Raw genomic sequence first — 16,378 nt, 5'->3', positions numbered from 1 at the left:
GGCATCTTTGCCTAGCATAGGAAGCAGCTGTTGAAGTGTTAGCATTTTGAATTTTGGGATTACCAGGAAGGTGTTTAGAATAGAGAGGTCCAGGATAGGATGCCAGGAGCTGTCTTTTCTGGGTACCAGGAAAAGTCTTGAATAAAACCCTTGTCCCCTTTGTCCTGCTGGCACAGGTTGAATAGCCCTGATACTTAGAAGAGAGAGAACCTGCTGTTGGGCCTCCACCCACTGATATGGGGGGTTGGTAGGGTGTGGAAGTGGCATCAATATCCTTGTGAAATTATATTTAAAACCCATTTGTCCTGGGTAATGAGTTCCCAGTTTTTTGCATGTAGGGCGAATTTTCCTCCTAAGGGAGCAGGCAGTTGAGCAGGGCTTGGAAGGGCTAAGGGTAAGTCACTGTGCCATTTTTCCGTGGGGGGGGGGGCTTACAACTCCCTGCTTTGGAAGTGGGAGCCCCCCCCCCAATGCTTAGGCCTGTGAGCAGCCTGAGACAAAATGGTTGGTCTGCTGTTCCTGTGTTTGGACTGAGAAGGCCTGGAAGAAACTAGAAAGGACCAATTCTTTGAAGGCCAACGCCTACTAAATCTGGGAGGCTGTACTTGTAGGAAATCTTTAACAGTTTGCATAGATTTAGCTTTTTCCTCCATCCTTTTGAGGACTACTACTGCTTTGTTGCCAAACAGGCGATCTTGGTTTAAGGGAGCATCCAGTAATCTAGCTTTAACATGATCTGGCAAGTTTTCCTTAAGCCAAGCATGCCTTTTAAGTACAGACGCAGTGACAGCAGCCGTGCAAGATGCTTCTAAAGAGTCAAAACCACACTGCAAAGTATGTTTACTAACTTGTTCTGCAGAATGCATTAAATCCTGTAATTCTTTGTGTTCAGCACAGTCAGGAATCAACATCATTTTCTGTTTAAGTAGTCCCATAATATGCTGCTGGTACTTTAACATATGAAACTGGCAATTTAAAGCCCTAATGGCCAAAGTAGCAGAAGTGTATACCTTCTTACCCCATCTGTCCAAGGTTCATAGGTAGGTACTAGGCTATCGGCCCAAGGGCCTACATAAGCCTAGCCAGCAAGGTTCCATAGCTTACGCCACCCAAGAAATCTCTATCAGAAGGGGTAGGATTTTTGGCAGCAGTAGCCTTAATGCCCTTTGGTCCTTGGGAAATGGTCTCAGGATCCGCAGTAGGATTCTTGAACAGGAACTTGAGAGAGTCAGGTACTCTGTAATACCTGTCAGTTTTTTTGGGAGCTGGAGGTAAAGTGTCTGGGGAAAGGCTAAATTCCAAGAAAGCATCATCTACAATGTCCAGAACAGGAGGGATAGCTAAAGGCCTGTGTTGAGAAAAGAGTAAGAATTCCCTAAGCCTCTTTTTGGAGTCAGAGTAATCTTGGCTTTCCCAGTGGTAATGCTCCGTAAGAGTGTGCAAAGTTTCACCAAAAGAAAAATCTTCTGGAGCGGAAGCAGAGGGAATGGAATCCTCTGCATCAGAATCTTCATAGGTAGATAAGGGCAAATCCTGGTCATCAGAAGGAACAGAAATATCAGATTCCTGATCAGAAGAATCAGAAGGAAATTCAGTTCTGGACGAAGAAGATGGCGTCGGTTTAAAATGAAAGTCTGTAGACCTGAATACACCCTCTGAAGCCGGTGCCTGCACAGCGGCTCCGGAGCCATCCAAGGTAGAGACATCTGCAGGTTCCATAGTCGAAGAAGCATTTCACGGCATACCAGACTCAATGGGTCTCAGTAGAGGCCTGCGAATCTGAGGTAGCAGGTATCAGGAGCTGCAAAAGCGCCTCACTGAGTACCGGTGGACTGGCGACTAGCTTAACAGAAGCTGTGTTAGCAGTTATAGACCTATGCGTTCTGTCTCTGTCTTTATCTTTACATTTTTTTGGAGTATCTGTAGTCGGATGGCTTAACAAAGCCATTTCGGGGTACTGATACCGAGTACCAAAATAATTTGCTGCAAAGACAGCCCGACAAAAAACAGTTCGGGGGTTGAACAAGGCACAAAACCAACAGCGAGGGACGTCGTGGTCTGGGCCTAAGCAAGGAATGCAGTACAAATAAAAATCTTTATGAGGTATTTGCTTTCCACAGGTAAGACAACTGTTAACTTTTACTGACATCGGTTGGAGCAAGAAAAAAGATCCCCAATGGGGTACTTATCTTTTTTGAAGACTTCAGTTCTGAAACTCGAAAATGAAAATTTCAGGAGTTGGCCGACCGGCACTTGTGAACTGCTTCTGCTTCGAGCACCGCACTGCAAGAAAGACTGATGTAATGGCATCAGCTGCATGTTTTATACCCCTGACGACCTGACGTCATGGAAGAAGAGACAGCATCCAACACAGGAAACTAACACTCTGATATTCAGGCTGACTGAGGGCTACCTGCAGGCAGATATTCCAAATGTGATGACTGCAACAGTGAAACACAAAGAACATCAGGTACATGCAGCACTAAACATGTCACATACTCCACAAACAGAAATACCAAACGTTTATAGCTAGCTACATGTAGTACACAAACAAGAAAGTGTCACATCAGCAGACCAAGTAATACCAAATGTCTAAAGTAGTTTTTATATCAGCAAGGTCAGCACAGAGCTCTTGGCACAGTGAACATAACTAAATCATGCATTCATATTTGTACAATTAAATTTTGAACTACTGAACTCACCAGGTTTGACAGACTGCACCAGCACAATGCGATCCCCACTGACAGTGAAACCAAAGCCATGCTCATCTTTCTGGACAATTACACACCGCTGTACCAAACCTGCAAAATGTTCGGGAAGAAAATAATGGGCACGCATGAAACTCGGCATGGAACAAATTACACAGCACGCTGTTTTTACAAGTCCCACAAGCTGCCACAAATTACAAGTACAGACAGTGGACAGAAAAAGTATACACACCTTTGGTAAAATGCCAAATTTTTGTGATATAAAAACATGAGACCGCAATAAATCATTTCAAAACTTTTCCCACCTTTAATGCAACCTACAACTGTACAATTCAACTGAAAAACAAACAAATCTGTTAGGGGAAAATTATAAAAAATAAAAAATGTACAATAAGCTGGTTGCATAAGTGTGCACACCCTTAAACTAATACTTTGTTGAAGCACCTTTTCATTTAATTACAACATTCAGTCTTCTTGGGTAGGAGTCTATCAGCATGGCACATCTTGGCTTGGCAATATTTGCCCACTCTTGCAAAAGCACTCCAAATCTGTCAGATTGCGAGGACGCCTCTTGTGCACAGCTCTAATCTGGTCACCCCACAGATTTTCTATTGGATTTAGGTCTGGGCTCTGACTGGGCTATTCCAAAACTTTAATTTTCTTCTGGTGAAGCCATACTTTTGTTGATTTGGATGTATGCTTGGGGTCACTGTCATGTTGAAAGGAGAAATTCCTCTTCATCTTCAGCTTTCTAGCAGACTCCTGAAGGTTTTGGGCCGAAAGTGACTGGTATCTGGAACTGTTCATAATTCCCCCCACCTTGACTAAAGCCCTAGCTTCACCTGAAGAAAAGCAAAGTACAGTTTTGTACCTACCATAAATGTAGATATCCGATAGGTATGCATCTGCAGTCATAACATATGGGTTGTCCTGCCTCAGGCAGCCCTTCGGTCGTCCGGATTCCAAAGTCTGGGTCTGGCCTCGGCTGATGTCGCACTTCACCCGACGTCATAGCTCCTGGGGCACAAAGGCATCAGCCAACGCCATTTTCCTCAGTGTTTCTTGCCCCAGATGCCAGGTGCCCTCTAGGAAGGCTAAATTTGGATAAATGTAGAAAATTCCAAACAGTAGAAAGCAAAATATATATATACATATATACATACAAACAAATACACCATAATAGATTCCCTCAGCTAGCTAAAAGAGGGGTAAGTACCCTAGGAATACCACAGAGGGGAAGGAGGGTGGGTAATCCTGACTGCAGATGCATACCTATCGGACATCTACATTTATGGTAGGTACAAAACTGTACTATGTCCTTCAAGGATGCATCTGCAGTCATAACATATGGGTAGAATACCATAGCCAAACTGGGGGAGGAGGCACTAAGATAATGATGGTGTAGTTAAGATCTCTTGTAAAACAGCAGTTGCAAAACCTGCTCGGGATCTGGAGTATAAAGGAAGATTATAATGCTTGGCAAATGTATGCACGGAGCTCCAAGTAGCAGCTTCTAAAATGTCTTTGGTAGCCACTCCTCATAGGAAAGCTGTAGTGGTGGCTGTAGCTCTTGTGGAGTGAGGCCTGATATTTTCAGGAGTTGTCTTTCCATGAAATGAGTAGCAGAATCTAATGCAATTTCCTATCCATTTTGAGATTGTCTGTTTTGAAATTGCTTTTCCTTGCACTCCTGTTGCATATGCTACCAGAAGCTGGTCAGTTTTTCTGCTGGCCTTAGTTCTGTCCAGATAGTAGCGTAGTTGTCCGTGTACATCCAAGGTGTGTAGTAGTTTTTCCCCCCTGTTCTGTGGGTTGGGGAAGAATGTAGGTAAATGTATAGCTTGGTTCAAGGATACCCTGGAGACCACCTTTGGCATAAAAGTAGGATTGGTTCTCAGAGACACTCTATCCTGATGGAAGATAAGGAAAGGTTGCACTGCCATTAATGCCTGTAACTCAGATACCCTTCTTGCTGAAGTGATTGCAAGCAGGAAGGCAGTCTTCCAAGATAAGAACTGTAAGTCTGCTGTTGCTGCTGGTTCAAAAGGAGCAAGTGTTAATTTTTCTAGCACAAAGTTGAGATCCCATGCAGGCAGAGGTGGTTTCCGTGGAGGCTTTACGTTTTTGATTCCTCTCAAGAATTGCCTAAGGAGAGGATGAGAAAAGACAGGAGGATCCATGTTGTACTCGGCTGATATTGCTGATGCATGAATCTTAATGGAGGAGTAGGACAGGCCATTGTGGAACAGTTCTGCTAAGTATTCCAGGATGTGTGCTAGGTTTGCCAGTGTGACATTTTCTCCCTTTTCTGCACTCCAAATGAGGAATCTTTTCCATTTGGCTGAATATGTTTTCCTTGTGGAGGGTCTGCGAGCCTCCAGGATAATGTCCTTAACCCTCTGAGATAAATCAGGTTGGTTTTGTTTTATGCAATTTTCCAAGCAGTTAGCTGCAGCGTTTTCAAGTTTGGATGCAGGGTCTTGTAGTTGTTCTTCGTTAGAAGTAAGGGACATAGAGGTAGAGGCCATGAGTGCGTCCGAGACATGCTTCTCAGTAGCGGGTACCAATGTTGCCTTGGCCAGTCTGGAGCTATCAGAATTACCTTTGGCTGTTCCTCTCTGATCTTCAGTAGAACTTTGTACATCAAAGGAAGAGGTGGAAAGGCATATACTGTCAGGGCCTTCCAGCTGAAAGAAAGGGAGTCCACCCTCCAGGCAAGTGGGTGGTATTACTCTTGAGCAGAATTTCTTCAGTTGGTGGTTGTGTGGGGAGGCGAACAGGTCTATCTCTGGCATTCCCCATTTCTTTGTTATGGTTTTGAAGATATCTGGATGCAGCATCCATTTGTGAGCATCCGTGGTAGTCCTGCTTAAGCTGTCTGCTAGTGAATTCTCTTTTCCTGGTACGAATCTGGCCTGCAGTTGGATGTTGAGATTCAGTGCCAAGTTCCACAGGTCCATTGCCATCCGGCATAGAGGGTATGAGTGTGTACCTCCCTGTTTGTTGATGTACCACATGACTGTGGAATTGTCCGTCCTTATCAGCAGGTGTCCTTGTTGGAGGAATGGTCTGAATGCCTCTATTGCATGTTTCACTGCCAGCATCTCCTTTAGATTTATGTGTAGATTCAGCTGGTCTTGGGACCATAGGCCTTGGATACACTTGTCTTCCATGTGTGCCCCCCAGCCTAGGTCTGAGGCGTCCGTGGTGATGGTCTGCCTTGGATGTGGTTTGTGGAAAGGCAATCCTCTGTTTATCTGACAGGCCTGAGCCCACCACAGGAATTCTTTTTTCAGACATGGAATGATTGGTATCTGGGCTTCTAGACTGTGTTTGTGTTGAGACCATACATTCCTTAGGTACCATTGTAACTTTCTCATATGCAGCCTGGCATGTGGGATCAATATTATGCAGGATGCCATGTAACACAGGGCCTGCAGGACTTTCCTTGCAGTAAGCTGAGTTTGTGTTGTTAATGCCATGAAATAGACTGGTAGTTGCTTTTGTTTTTCCTCTGTGAGAAAAGCCATCTGAGTTATTGTATCCAGTTCTGCACCCAAAAATGTTATCCTTTGGGATGGCACTAGTCTTGACTTTTGAATGTTGACTGTGTATCCCAAGGCTTGCAGCAGTTGTATGACATTGGCCAAATCCGTTATTAACTTTGGCTTGTTGTCCGCTTGTATTAGGCAGTCGTCCAGGTATGGGTAAATTTGAATTCCCTGAAGCCTGCAATGAGCAATTACTGATGCCAGGCATTTCGTGAATACTCTGGGCGCAGTAGATAAGCCAAAGGGCAATGCTGAGAATTGATAATGCTCTGATCCTGCAAGAAATCTGAGGTGTCTTCTGCAATCTGGTCGTATAGGGACGTGCAGGTATGCCTCCTTGAGATCTAGAGTCACCAGCCAAGACTCCTTGCCCAACATGGGAAGAAGTTGCTGTAGGGTCAGCATTTTGAATTGTGGAACAATGAGATATGTGTTCAGTGCGGACAAGTCGAGAATAGGCCTCCATTGATTTTCTTTTCTTGGTACAAGGCATAGTCTGGAGTAAAATCCTTGGCCTTGTTCATAGATGGTACCTTTTCTATTGCCCTCATCCTTAGTAAGCTGATGATTTGTTTTAGAGCCTCTGATTTTTGGCTTGGTGGAAGGTTTGGCATTCCTCTCTTTTTTGGTAGAGTGTGGAAGTGAAACCTGTAGCCCTTGTCTATTGTTTGTAAAGTCCATTTGTCTCCTGTAATGCAATGCCAGTTTTTTGAAAATAAAGCTAGCTTTCCGCCCAAGGGTGCTTCCAGTTGTTCCCTGGTAGGCGGAATCAGAGCCAAGTCATTGTGTCTGTCCTGTGGAAGTGGTTGTAGTCGCAGCTGTGGCGGCACTTCTCTGGTTGGCAGGTTGCCAATGACGACCCCTGTAGGCACCCCTTGATTGACTTCTGCCTCTTGGGCATCTATTTCTGCCTCTCTGTGCTCTGGAGGTGTCTGGAAAGGAACAATTCTTTGAAGGCCAATTTCTGCTAAACCTCGGAGGTTGGACCTGCAAAAAATCCTTGACTGGACAGATTTTGCTTTTTCTTCCACTTTCTTTAGAACCTCCTGTGCAGGGGAGCCAAACAAACTTTGTTTCTCCATAGGAGCATCTAGGAGTTTAGACTTAACATGGTCTGGTAAGGATTGCTCTTTTAACCAGGCATGCCTTCGAATCACTGCTCCAGTCATAGCTGATCTAAAAGAAGCCTCCAGTGCATCATAGCCACATTTTAAGAAGTGATTACTGACCTGCTGAGAATTATGTACCAAATCCTGAAGGGACTTACGGTCTATAGGTTCAGGAGAGGCCAGCTTTTTATTCAGCTGGTCTAACAAAAATTCCTGGTACTGTATCATGTGAAATTGACAGTTTAAAGCCCTGGCAGAAAGAGTAGCAGATGTATAAACCTTTTTACCCCATCTCTCTAATGCTCTAGAGTCTCTTTCAGAGGGAAGTGGGTTTTAGGCAGAGGCAGCTGCAACACCTTTAGGGCCCTGAGAAATGGTTTCTGGGTCTGCAGCATGAGTCTTATACAAGTGGTAGTGAGAGTCCGGGACCCTGTAGTATCTGTCAGGTTTGGCAGGGGCTGGAGGAAGAGAATCAGGGGCAGTACTGGCATCATTATATGCATCATCAACAACTGATAGTACAGGTGGTATGGCTAAAGGCCTATGCTGTGGTAAGTGTAAAAAAGTCCTTAGCCTTTTCCTAGAATCAGAAAAATCCTGACCCTGCCATTGGAAGTGTTCCCTCATTGAGTGTAGGGTTTCCCCAAATGAAAATTCTTCAGGAGGTGAAGCAGAAGGAATGGAGTCTTCTGCAACAGAATCCTCATAAGGTGATTATGGGCCTTCCTGATGGTCAGATAAATCTGAACCATCCGAGGAATAGTCCGAGGAGAGAGGTTCAGGGGGTTCAGTCCTAGGCCTCTTATCAGGAGGGGGTTGAGAGGCCCTGTCTGGGTGAGGTTGGGATCCCCTGATCAGAGAAATAAGGTCCTCAGCAAGGCTGAGAATCTGGGAACTTGAGGTAGGCCTGTGAGAGGGAGCTTTTGTAGGTAAGGCCTTGGAAAGTTTGGCTGCTTTAGCCCTGGAAAAGGCCTTGATAGACATAGAAGCAGGGGGTCTAGCTGCCCCACGTGCAGGAGTAGAGATGTCCAACGGAATAGTGTCAGACAAATCTTGGGTGCCTGCTTCTTCAACAGTAATTTCTGTAGCTGATTCAGCCATGGCCTGTGTGGCCTCGGTTATCGGAGGCATGCTTTCGGTCGAAGGGAGAACCGAGGTCTCGGTTTCAGCCGAAACCGAGACACTCGCGGTAGGCCTAACTGTGGTTTCAGCCGAAACCGCGGGCCACGAGTGTCGGTCCTTTTCCTTGCGTTTTTTAGCTAAATGTGTAGTCGGAGTTTCCGACGGCATTTTATATGCAAAAGTGGAGCCAAAAAACTCTTCTGCAAACTCCGACCGACGTCTGAGTGTCCGTCGGTTGAAGGAAGCACAGGCTAAACAAGCTGATACGTCGTGGTCTGGGCCTAAGCAAGGAAGGCAGTAAGAGTGGAAATCCTTATGAGGTATTTGTTTCCCACAAGTTAAACAATTATTTACTTTGTCTGACATCGGCTGAGGCAAGAAAGAGTCCCCAACGGGGTACTTAGCTTTTTTAGAAGTCTTCGGTAGTAGAAATCTCTGGATCTGACCGACCGGCACTTGCGAACAGCTTCTGCTTCGGGCACCGCGCGGCAAGAAAGACTGAGGAAAATGGCGTCTGCTGATGCCTTTGTACCCCAGGAGCTATGACGTCAGGTGAAGTGCGACATCAGCCGAGGCCAGACCCAGACTTTGGAATCTGGCCGACCGAAGGGCTGCCTGAGGCAGGACAACCCATATGTTATGACTGCAGATGCATCCTTGAAGGACATCCCCCAAAGCATGATACTGCAACCACCATGCTTCACTGCGGGGATGGTGCTCTTTTGGTGATGGTGTTGTTTTTGCGCCAAACGTACCTTTTGGAATTCTGGCCAAAAAGTTCAACCTTGGTCTCATCAGACCATAACACATCTTCTGACATGCTTTTGGGAGACTTGATGTATTGTTTTACAAATTTTAGCCAGACTTGGATGTTTTTCTGTCTAAGAAAAGGCTTCCATCTTGCAACCCTACTCCACAGTCCAGACATATGGTGAATACAGGAGATTGTTGTCACATGTAGTACACAGCCAGTACTTGCCAGAAATTTCTGCAGCTCCTTCAGCGTTACTGTAGGTCTCTTGGCAGCCTCCCTAACCGGTTTTCGTCTCGTCTTTTCATCAATTCTGGAGGGACGTCCGGTTCTTAGCAACATCACTGTTGTCCCATATTTTCTTCACTTTTTTATGACTGTCTTCACTGTGTTCCATGGTATATCCAATGCTGTGGAAACTTTTTGTACCCTTCTCCTGACTGATAATGTTTCAACAATGAGATCCCTTTGATGCTTTGTAAGCTCTCTGCAAACCATAGCAGGCAACTGAGTAAATGTCAGAACAGCTGTACTTTATTTGGGGTTAATTAGAGTCTCTGTAATAGATGACAGGTGTGTACCCAAGAAGAATGAATGCTGTAATTACATCAAAAGGAGCTTTGACAAAGTATTAGTTTAAGGGTGTGCACACTTATGCAACCAGCTTATTGTACGTTTTTTATTTTTTATATTTTTTCCCCTAACAGATTTGTTTTTTAATTGAATTGTACAGGTTTACAGGTCACATTAGAAGTGGGAAAGTTTTGAAATGATTTATTGTGGTCTCATTTTTTTACATCACAAAAACCTGGCATTTTAACAGAGCTGTGTACACTTTTTATATCCACTGTATTGTACGTTAATTACACTGGAAAGATTCCAAATGATCGACGTGTCAGAAGATTGAATTACATCACACAGTACTGTGACATGCAAGTATATTTTTTATAACTGCATAGCTGTTTGCTATCTTAAAAAATGAATGCAGATAGAGCATCTGTAAAAGAAATATAGAGATGAACCATTACAACAAAACTAAGAAAGCTGTACTGGCAAAATACTACCTGACAGAAGAAAATTTTGCCACTTGTTTCCTTTTGTGTGTTAGGACACAGCAAAACACTATTATACCCTGAATGCTCCACTATTACGCAATATGAAGCACACGCTAGTTGTATACTCTCTGCTGAATGCGTTAACCTAATTAGGCAAAGCATACTACCATGGGAGACCTGAGGAGGTATTGCTACTGGCCCGGGGAACTCTGGTCAGGATATCAGGGAAATTCCCCAACCACCAACTCCGGGAGATGGAACCTCAGGTTTTCATCTTATCCAAAAGACGAGTATAGCCCAACCTCCTTATACCTCACTGCAATGTCAGAACATTAATCAGAGTTCCTGGCATGATCATACAATGCACAACCTTCTGATCTCACCTGCTTCGAAGGTGAGTGGGGTACATCTGTTGTACCACTGAAACAGCAGCAGCTCTAGTCTGCGGTTCTAATTTTTTTCACTTGCTTAGTAAAAACTACAGCACCCTATGAAACCAAAAGTTGGTAACTTAATATGTTACGGGGTCTTTATCAGAACAACGAAAGCTGAAATCCGCGAACGTTATAACATCGACACAAACGTCAATCTACGAAAAGAGCGAAGTACGGAAACGCCAAAAGACACAAAGACAAACAGATTTCCCTGGCAAGCAGGGTGATTGTAGGGATGAGGAAATATATCCTTTTCCCCACTGTAGAGCGGTCTCGGAGTTGGTATAAGTAGGGGTGTGTGGGGGGGTGCAGGGGGGCTTGCCCCCTGCAAAAACGTTTATAAAAGTGTTTTACATTGTGTTTGTTTACTTTGGTTTTACTTATCTGTATGGCGCTGTTGCTTCCGGGAATCTGTTCGGCGGTTTGACATTCGGCGTTTCCGTCCTTCGCTCTTTTCACAGATCAACGTTTGTGTGTCAATGTTATAGCGTTCGCGGATTTCAGCTTTTGTGCTTGTAATTTAGACTCTATGTTAGTACATTAAAGCAAGCCCAGTACCAAGGTTTACAGAAGCTACTTATCCAGCAGTCAGATATTACATAACACAGAGCAAAATCACATAGTTTCATAATATCCATACAATTCCAACTAACACAACTTTACAGAAACTATCACTTCACAAGTTTCTTTCTTCGATGTGTGGTGTTGAAAGACTTACTCCTGACACCATAGTCTTTCTCTCACATTTGCTCCACACTAAGCTGATGCCACATCACCCATTTACTTGTTTTTGTACTTGGCTATCTCTTATAAATGAGCTGATCTCCAAGTTAACATTTCTAGGATGTCATTTAGTTTAGGCTCTTCTTGTACTCTGTTTTCTTAAAGTTTTCCTTACTGATGATAAAAAAATAACCCTCATAAATAATGGCACATACACTGTCTTTTACAATTCCCAAACTCAACTAAAAATAAATGCAATTCTCTTGTAGGTTCCATTTGTTACGAAGATTTTTCTTTATAACACCTTCTAAGTCTATTTCAAAATTAAATAACACAAATCCAAAAAAATATGTTGCCAATCCCCTTTATGCTCTTGCTGGCATCACCAACAAGTTTGACTTGCTTCTGCAAATATTTTATGATGCATGGGGTGAAGAAACATTTTATGTGAACATTCATACCAAAAATCAAACATCTCAATTTCAAAAACAGCAAAGGCACCTAACAAATGTCAAACCACTGTGCTTCTGTGGTTCAGAACTGTAACATTTTTTGCCTATTGGCCTATGCACTATTTTCTTGTTATTGCCGGCTGTTGCTTTATTTATCTTATTTAATATAACTTTTTATTGTCTCTGCTTGAGTTCTTGCCTCGATAATGATCCTAACCAAATCAGGTTTTTGAAGCTTTTGTTAATCTATTTCTTCTCGTACTCCCCTAACATTATGTACACTTACAAATACTTCAGACTGTATCAAGGTCCCAAGTTAACTTCTTTGCACTCCATTATTATCTCGTCTTTGAGTTGGTCTCTGTAAAAACAGAAGTTTTGTACTTACCATAACACTGGATCCTTTTCATCTTAGTCAGTCCACAAAGACTACTGCGTTTGGATAGGTTCATAGGTAGGTACTAGGCTATCTGCCCAAGGGCATTTATAAGCCTAGCCAGAGTGTGTCAGCTTTCGCAGCCCCACTGATTAATTTAGCTGAGCCTCTGTCAAGAAGAGCCAATGAAGTGATCCCAGGGGTGCATTTTCTGTTACCCACCCACTCGTCAAGGTTTCTCTTGAAGAGTGTAAGTGAGGGGCTCTAGGAATTTTGTTCTAAAGCATGGGGAGTCTCCGTGACAGGAATCTCTCTCTCCAGCATGTTCTATTTATTGATGTGGCAAGGTTTAGCTCACCAGAGCGAGTGGCTCAAAGTGACTTGGATTTCTTTAGGTGGAGCATGTCCATCAATTCTGAGTTGGACATGGCTTTACAAGTCAGGCAAAAATCACCTCTGAGTAAGCGATATGCCACTGAGTACAGCTGGAGTTTTTCCGGTTGGGCTGCATAGGACATATGTTTGAGACCAGTAATCCTCTTGGTGAGGTACTTTTGTGGTCATTCCAGCTGTTGGAAATGTCTTATGAGGTACATCCCAAATGGGGCATTGTACTCTATGATGGGTCTGATGAGTGACAAGTAGAGGGGCACTATAACCTCTTTATTTCTTGATGCAAACCCTTTAGTAATTAGATGGGCTACATAGAAGAATTTCCTAACTACTTTGGCAATATGACTGTCAAAGGAGAGATTACTATCTACCTGGGTCCCCAGATCTCTTATTACCTCTTCTGTATTAAGGGGGCTACCACCTATGTGGTAATTCATGGGTGTTTTGTTTTTCCCAAATGGGATGACTACACATTTTTTGGCATTTAGCTTGAGACCATGACTAAGAACAGGTGTCAATCTCAGGCCCTTTTGGAGAATGTCCGTGTCAGCCAGAGAGTCAATTATGGCTCTCAGTTTGCAGTCATCGGCGAACTTGGTTAGCCATAGTCCTCCTGTGTTTGCCTGTATTTCTGAGAAGTATATGCCGAACAGTAGGGGTTCCAAGATCGAGCCTTTTGGGACATCACTTGTGACTAGTTTAGAGTCGGACCTGGAGCCCGCTGTTCTTACCATGCGAGTTCTGTCTGTAAGTCAGCTGGCAACCCATCTCGTGATGTAGGGGTTTATGTTCAGGATGGTGAGTTTTTCTATAATTCCCGAGTGGGGAATGGTGTCAAAAGCCTTGGCGAGGTCATGGTAGGCTGTGTGAATTACCCTCCCCTCATCTATGGCCTTGGTGACTCAAAGAAGTCAGCCAGGTTTAGTAGGCGTGATCTGCCCTTAACAAAGCCGAACTGGGTCTGGTCAAGTGTTTGGAGGTTCCCAATGTATTTGTTAATGAGTTCCATGATGATGCGCTCCACAGCCTTGCAGACCAAGCTAGTCAGGCTTATGGGGCGATAGTTACCAGGGTCAGTTGTGGCCCCTCCTTTGTGGAGCGGAATAACCGTTGCTGTGTGCCATTCTATGGGCACGTAGCCTGTGGAGAGGCTGAGGTTGAACAGTGTGTTTAGGTGGGGGGTTAGTTCGTTCTGTAGTTCATGCAAGACGCAGCCTGGGACACCATCTGGCCCCACTGACACTAGCTTTTGGCTTTTGAAAAGGCTGTTTTCATCTGTGCATCTGTGATTTCCGGGACACTACACTTTTCCGGTATTGTTGTGGGCCCTTTTGGGAGTGAGAGGGTGGTGAAGTTTGCGCTGAATCTATCTGCCAGGATGTTGGCAATATCAGTGGGTTCAGTATATTTTGTGCTATTTTGCACTAGCTCAGAGCATATCTATGAGTTGCCACTTAGATTCTTGACATAGCTAAAGAAGGCTTTGTGGTTATGTTTTGAATCCTTAGCTGTTTTTCTTTCTAAGTTAGCCTTGGAGGATTTTATGAGGGACCTTTGTTTCTTACGGATACCGATCGGGGATGTCTTTCCTTCTTGGCATTTGCTTTTTTTCTGAACTAGTTGCCTGTTTAAGGCAAGGGTCCACCAGACTGGTTTCCTCCTCTTAGGGGAGTGGTTCTTGGTTTTGCAAGGGATGGCACGATCCATGCATCCTTTTAGGTGCTCGTAGAGTGCATTTGTAAAGGTTCCTGCATCTTGGACACTGTTATCCTTTAGCGTGGGGGCTGTGAAACTTACCACCTCCGTCTTAAGTAAGGTGAAGTTTGCTACAGAAAAGCTTTTCTCTGTGGTTTCCTTGGTTAGAGGTGGTGGTGTGGTGTGGACATCCAGAGTGATTGGTTTATGGTCTGATCTCACCAGTGACAGGGTGACCTCTGGTGTGGAACACCTGTCGCCCATGTTGGTGATGACCAGGTCCAGTATGTTTTCACCTCTGGGGGTAGTTCACCAGCTGATCCAGGGCATTTGAGATGATAAATTCCAGGAAGTGCTGGACCTGGGACTTTGTACTTGAGTAGTTTTCCCAGTTAATGGTAGGGTAACTGAAATTGCCCACTATCGGGGTGTTCGGTAGGACCTTCATGTTTTCCAATGTCTCCAGAAAGGTGGAGTGGTGGTCCTGGGTCATGGAGGGTGATCTGTAGCAGGCTACAATTTGCATTGCAGATTTGCCTGATGTTAGTTGCACATGGTTGATCTCGGAGGTATCATGCTGCGCCACTAACCTGGAGGTGTAGGTATCCTTGATGAATATGGATACACCCCTTCCTTTTGTGTTTCGGTCCATGTTCTGTGGCCGAAATGTGTGGTATTAGTTGCAGCCCAGTAGTGCTGGGGTGCTCTGTGGAGCCTTGAACCAGGTTTCAGTTACTGCACAGATGTCGATGTTCTCCATACTGAGGAGTGCTTCGAGCGCGTGCATTTTGAGATTTAAACTCCTGGGGTCGAGTAGCATAACTCTCATTTTTTTATTTGTGCTGTTTACGGAGGTGGGTTTGACTTTTAAGCCTTGCCTAAAAAAGGCACTATGGGGGCAGCAAGAGCCTTGGCTAGTATTCGAAAGCCTAGGGGTGACAGGTGTAAGCCGTGTCTTGTGAAGCAACGAGGCCTGTTGAGCAAGCTTGTCAAATCTGATTTGGCCAACTGACAGTGGTTTTAACTTCAAGCTTCTTTAATATCTTCCCTCCTCATCTCTTTCCCCCCTTCTGGCTTCAGATCAAGTTTCCTATTGAAAGGGTTACTCTAGAACATTATTTACATATATAACTGACATCTGACTACTGGGACAGAATCCACAGTCACCTTCTTCTTGGGTGGCACTATGACAGGATACCTTTCAAAACTGAAGCCCCGAAGGAAGATCATGGAAGTCCCCACAGATCTAGTGTAATGAGCTTCTGGTTTAGTAAGGAAGAGTCCTCTTATTGTGTGACTGAACAAAGATAAAGCTATCAGACAATGATGGCGATAGCATTTGCTTCGAAATCATTTTTTCCAATGCATCTTCTTTTGTACAAAGGAAATGAACAGCTGGCAGTCATTCCTAAAGTTCCAGGTTCTGTGGAGAAAACCCTTAGTTATCTATGGACATCCTATGCGTGCAGCAAATATTCTCCTCTATTAGAATGATTTAAACAAGGAGTGAAAAGGTCACACAAAAAAAACAATCAGTAAAAACTAAATGAAAATTCTATCCAAGCCAGAATTTCCACTGACTTATCCCTCAAACCTCTTGTATTAGAGGCACACAGGATATATGCAAATGACCCTTATGAACATCAGGTGTTTCAGCTATACAGTGATTCCGAATGCCCTTGACTTTTTTTCTTTTTAAGTCATTTAATGGACAAATTCAGGCCAATACAGCCAAACCTCACTAGCTGTGAGCATCCATGTTTCGGACTTGGCATTCAGAATCGCCATATAGTGAAACACCTGATGCGAATCCAAAGAAGCAGGCATCAGGGGCTGCAAAAGAACCTCACTGAGGACCGGAGAACTGACGACTAGCTTAACGGGAGCATCTTTGGCAGGTTTGGACCTGTGCGGTCTGTCTCTGTCTTTATCTTTAAGTTTTTTCAGAAGATCCGCTGTCGGATGGCTTACTGAAGCCATACCGGAGTTTGAGGACTGTAAGCAAAAAT

The 16,378-nt window shown here is 44.1% G+C and overlaps 1 protein-coding gene across 7 annotated transcripts in view; it reads right to left on the bottom strand.

Moving 5' to 3' along the window:
- The window catches only part of ARHGEF11 (Rho guanine nucleotide exchange factor 11), a 4,318,379-nt gene that overhangs the window by 3,646,948 nt on the left and 655,053 nt on the right, over positions 1-16,378 (bottom strand). For all 7 annotated transcript variants that reach the window (XM_044059024.1, XM_044059020.1, XM_044059026.1 and 4 more), the window contains one exon: positions 2,703-2,801. In XM_044059024.1, coding sequence (XP_043914959.1) covers positions 2,703-2,801 — 99 coding nt within the window. The remainder of the gene's footprint in view (positions 1-2,702; positions 2,802-16,378) is intronic.

Source organism: Protopterus annectens, chromosome 17.part0 (assembly GCF_019279795.1).
Source record: "Protopterus annectens isolate FY-2018-M chromosome 17.part0, PAN1.0, whole genome shotgun sequence".
Classification (NCBI taxonomy): domain Eukaryota; kingdom Metazoa; phylum Chordata; order Ceratodontiformes; family Protopteridae; genus Protopterus; species Protopterus annectens.
This window is presented reverse-complemented; position numbering and strand designations above follow the sequence as displayed.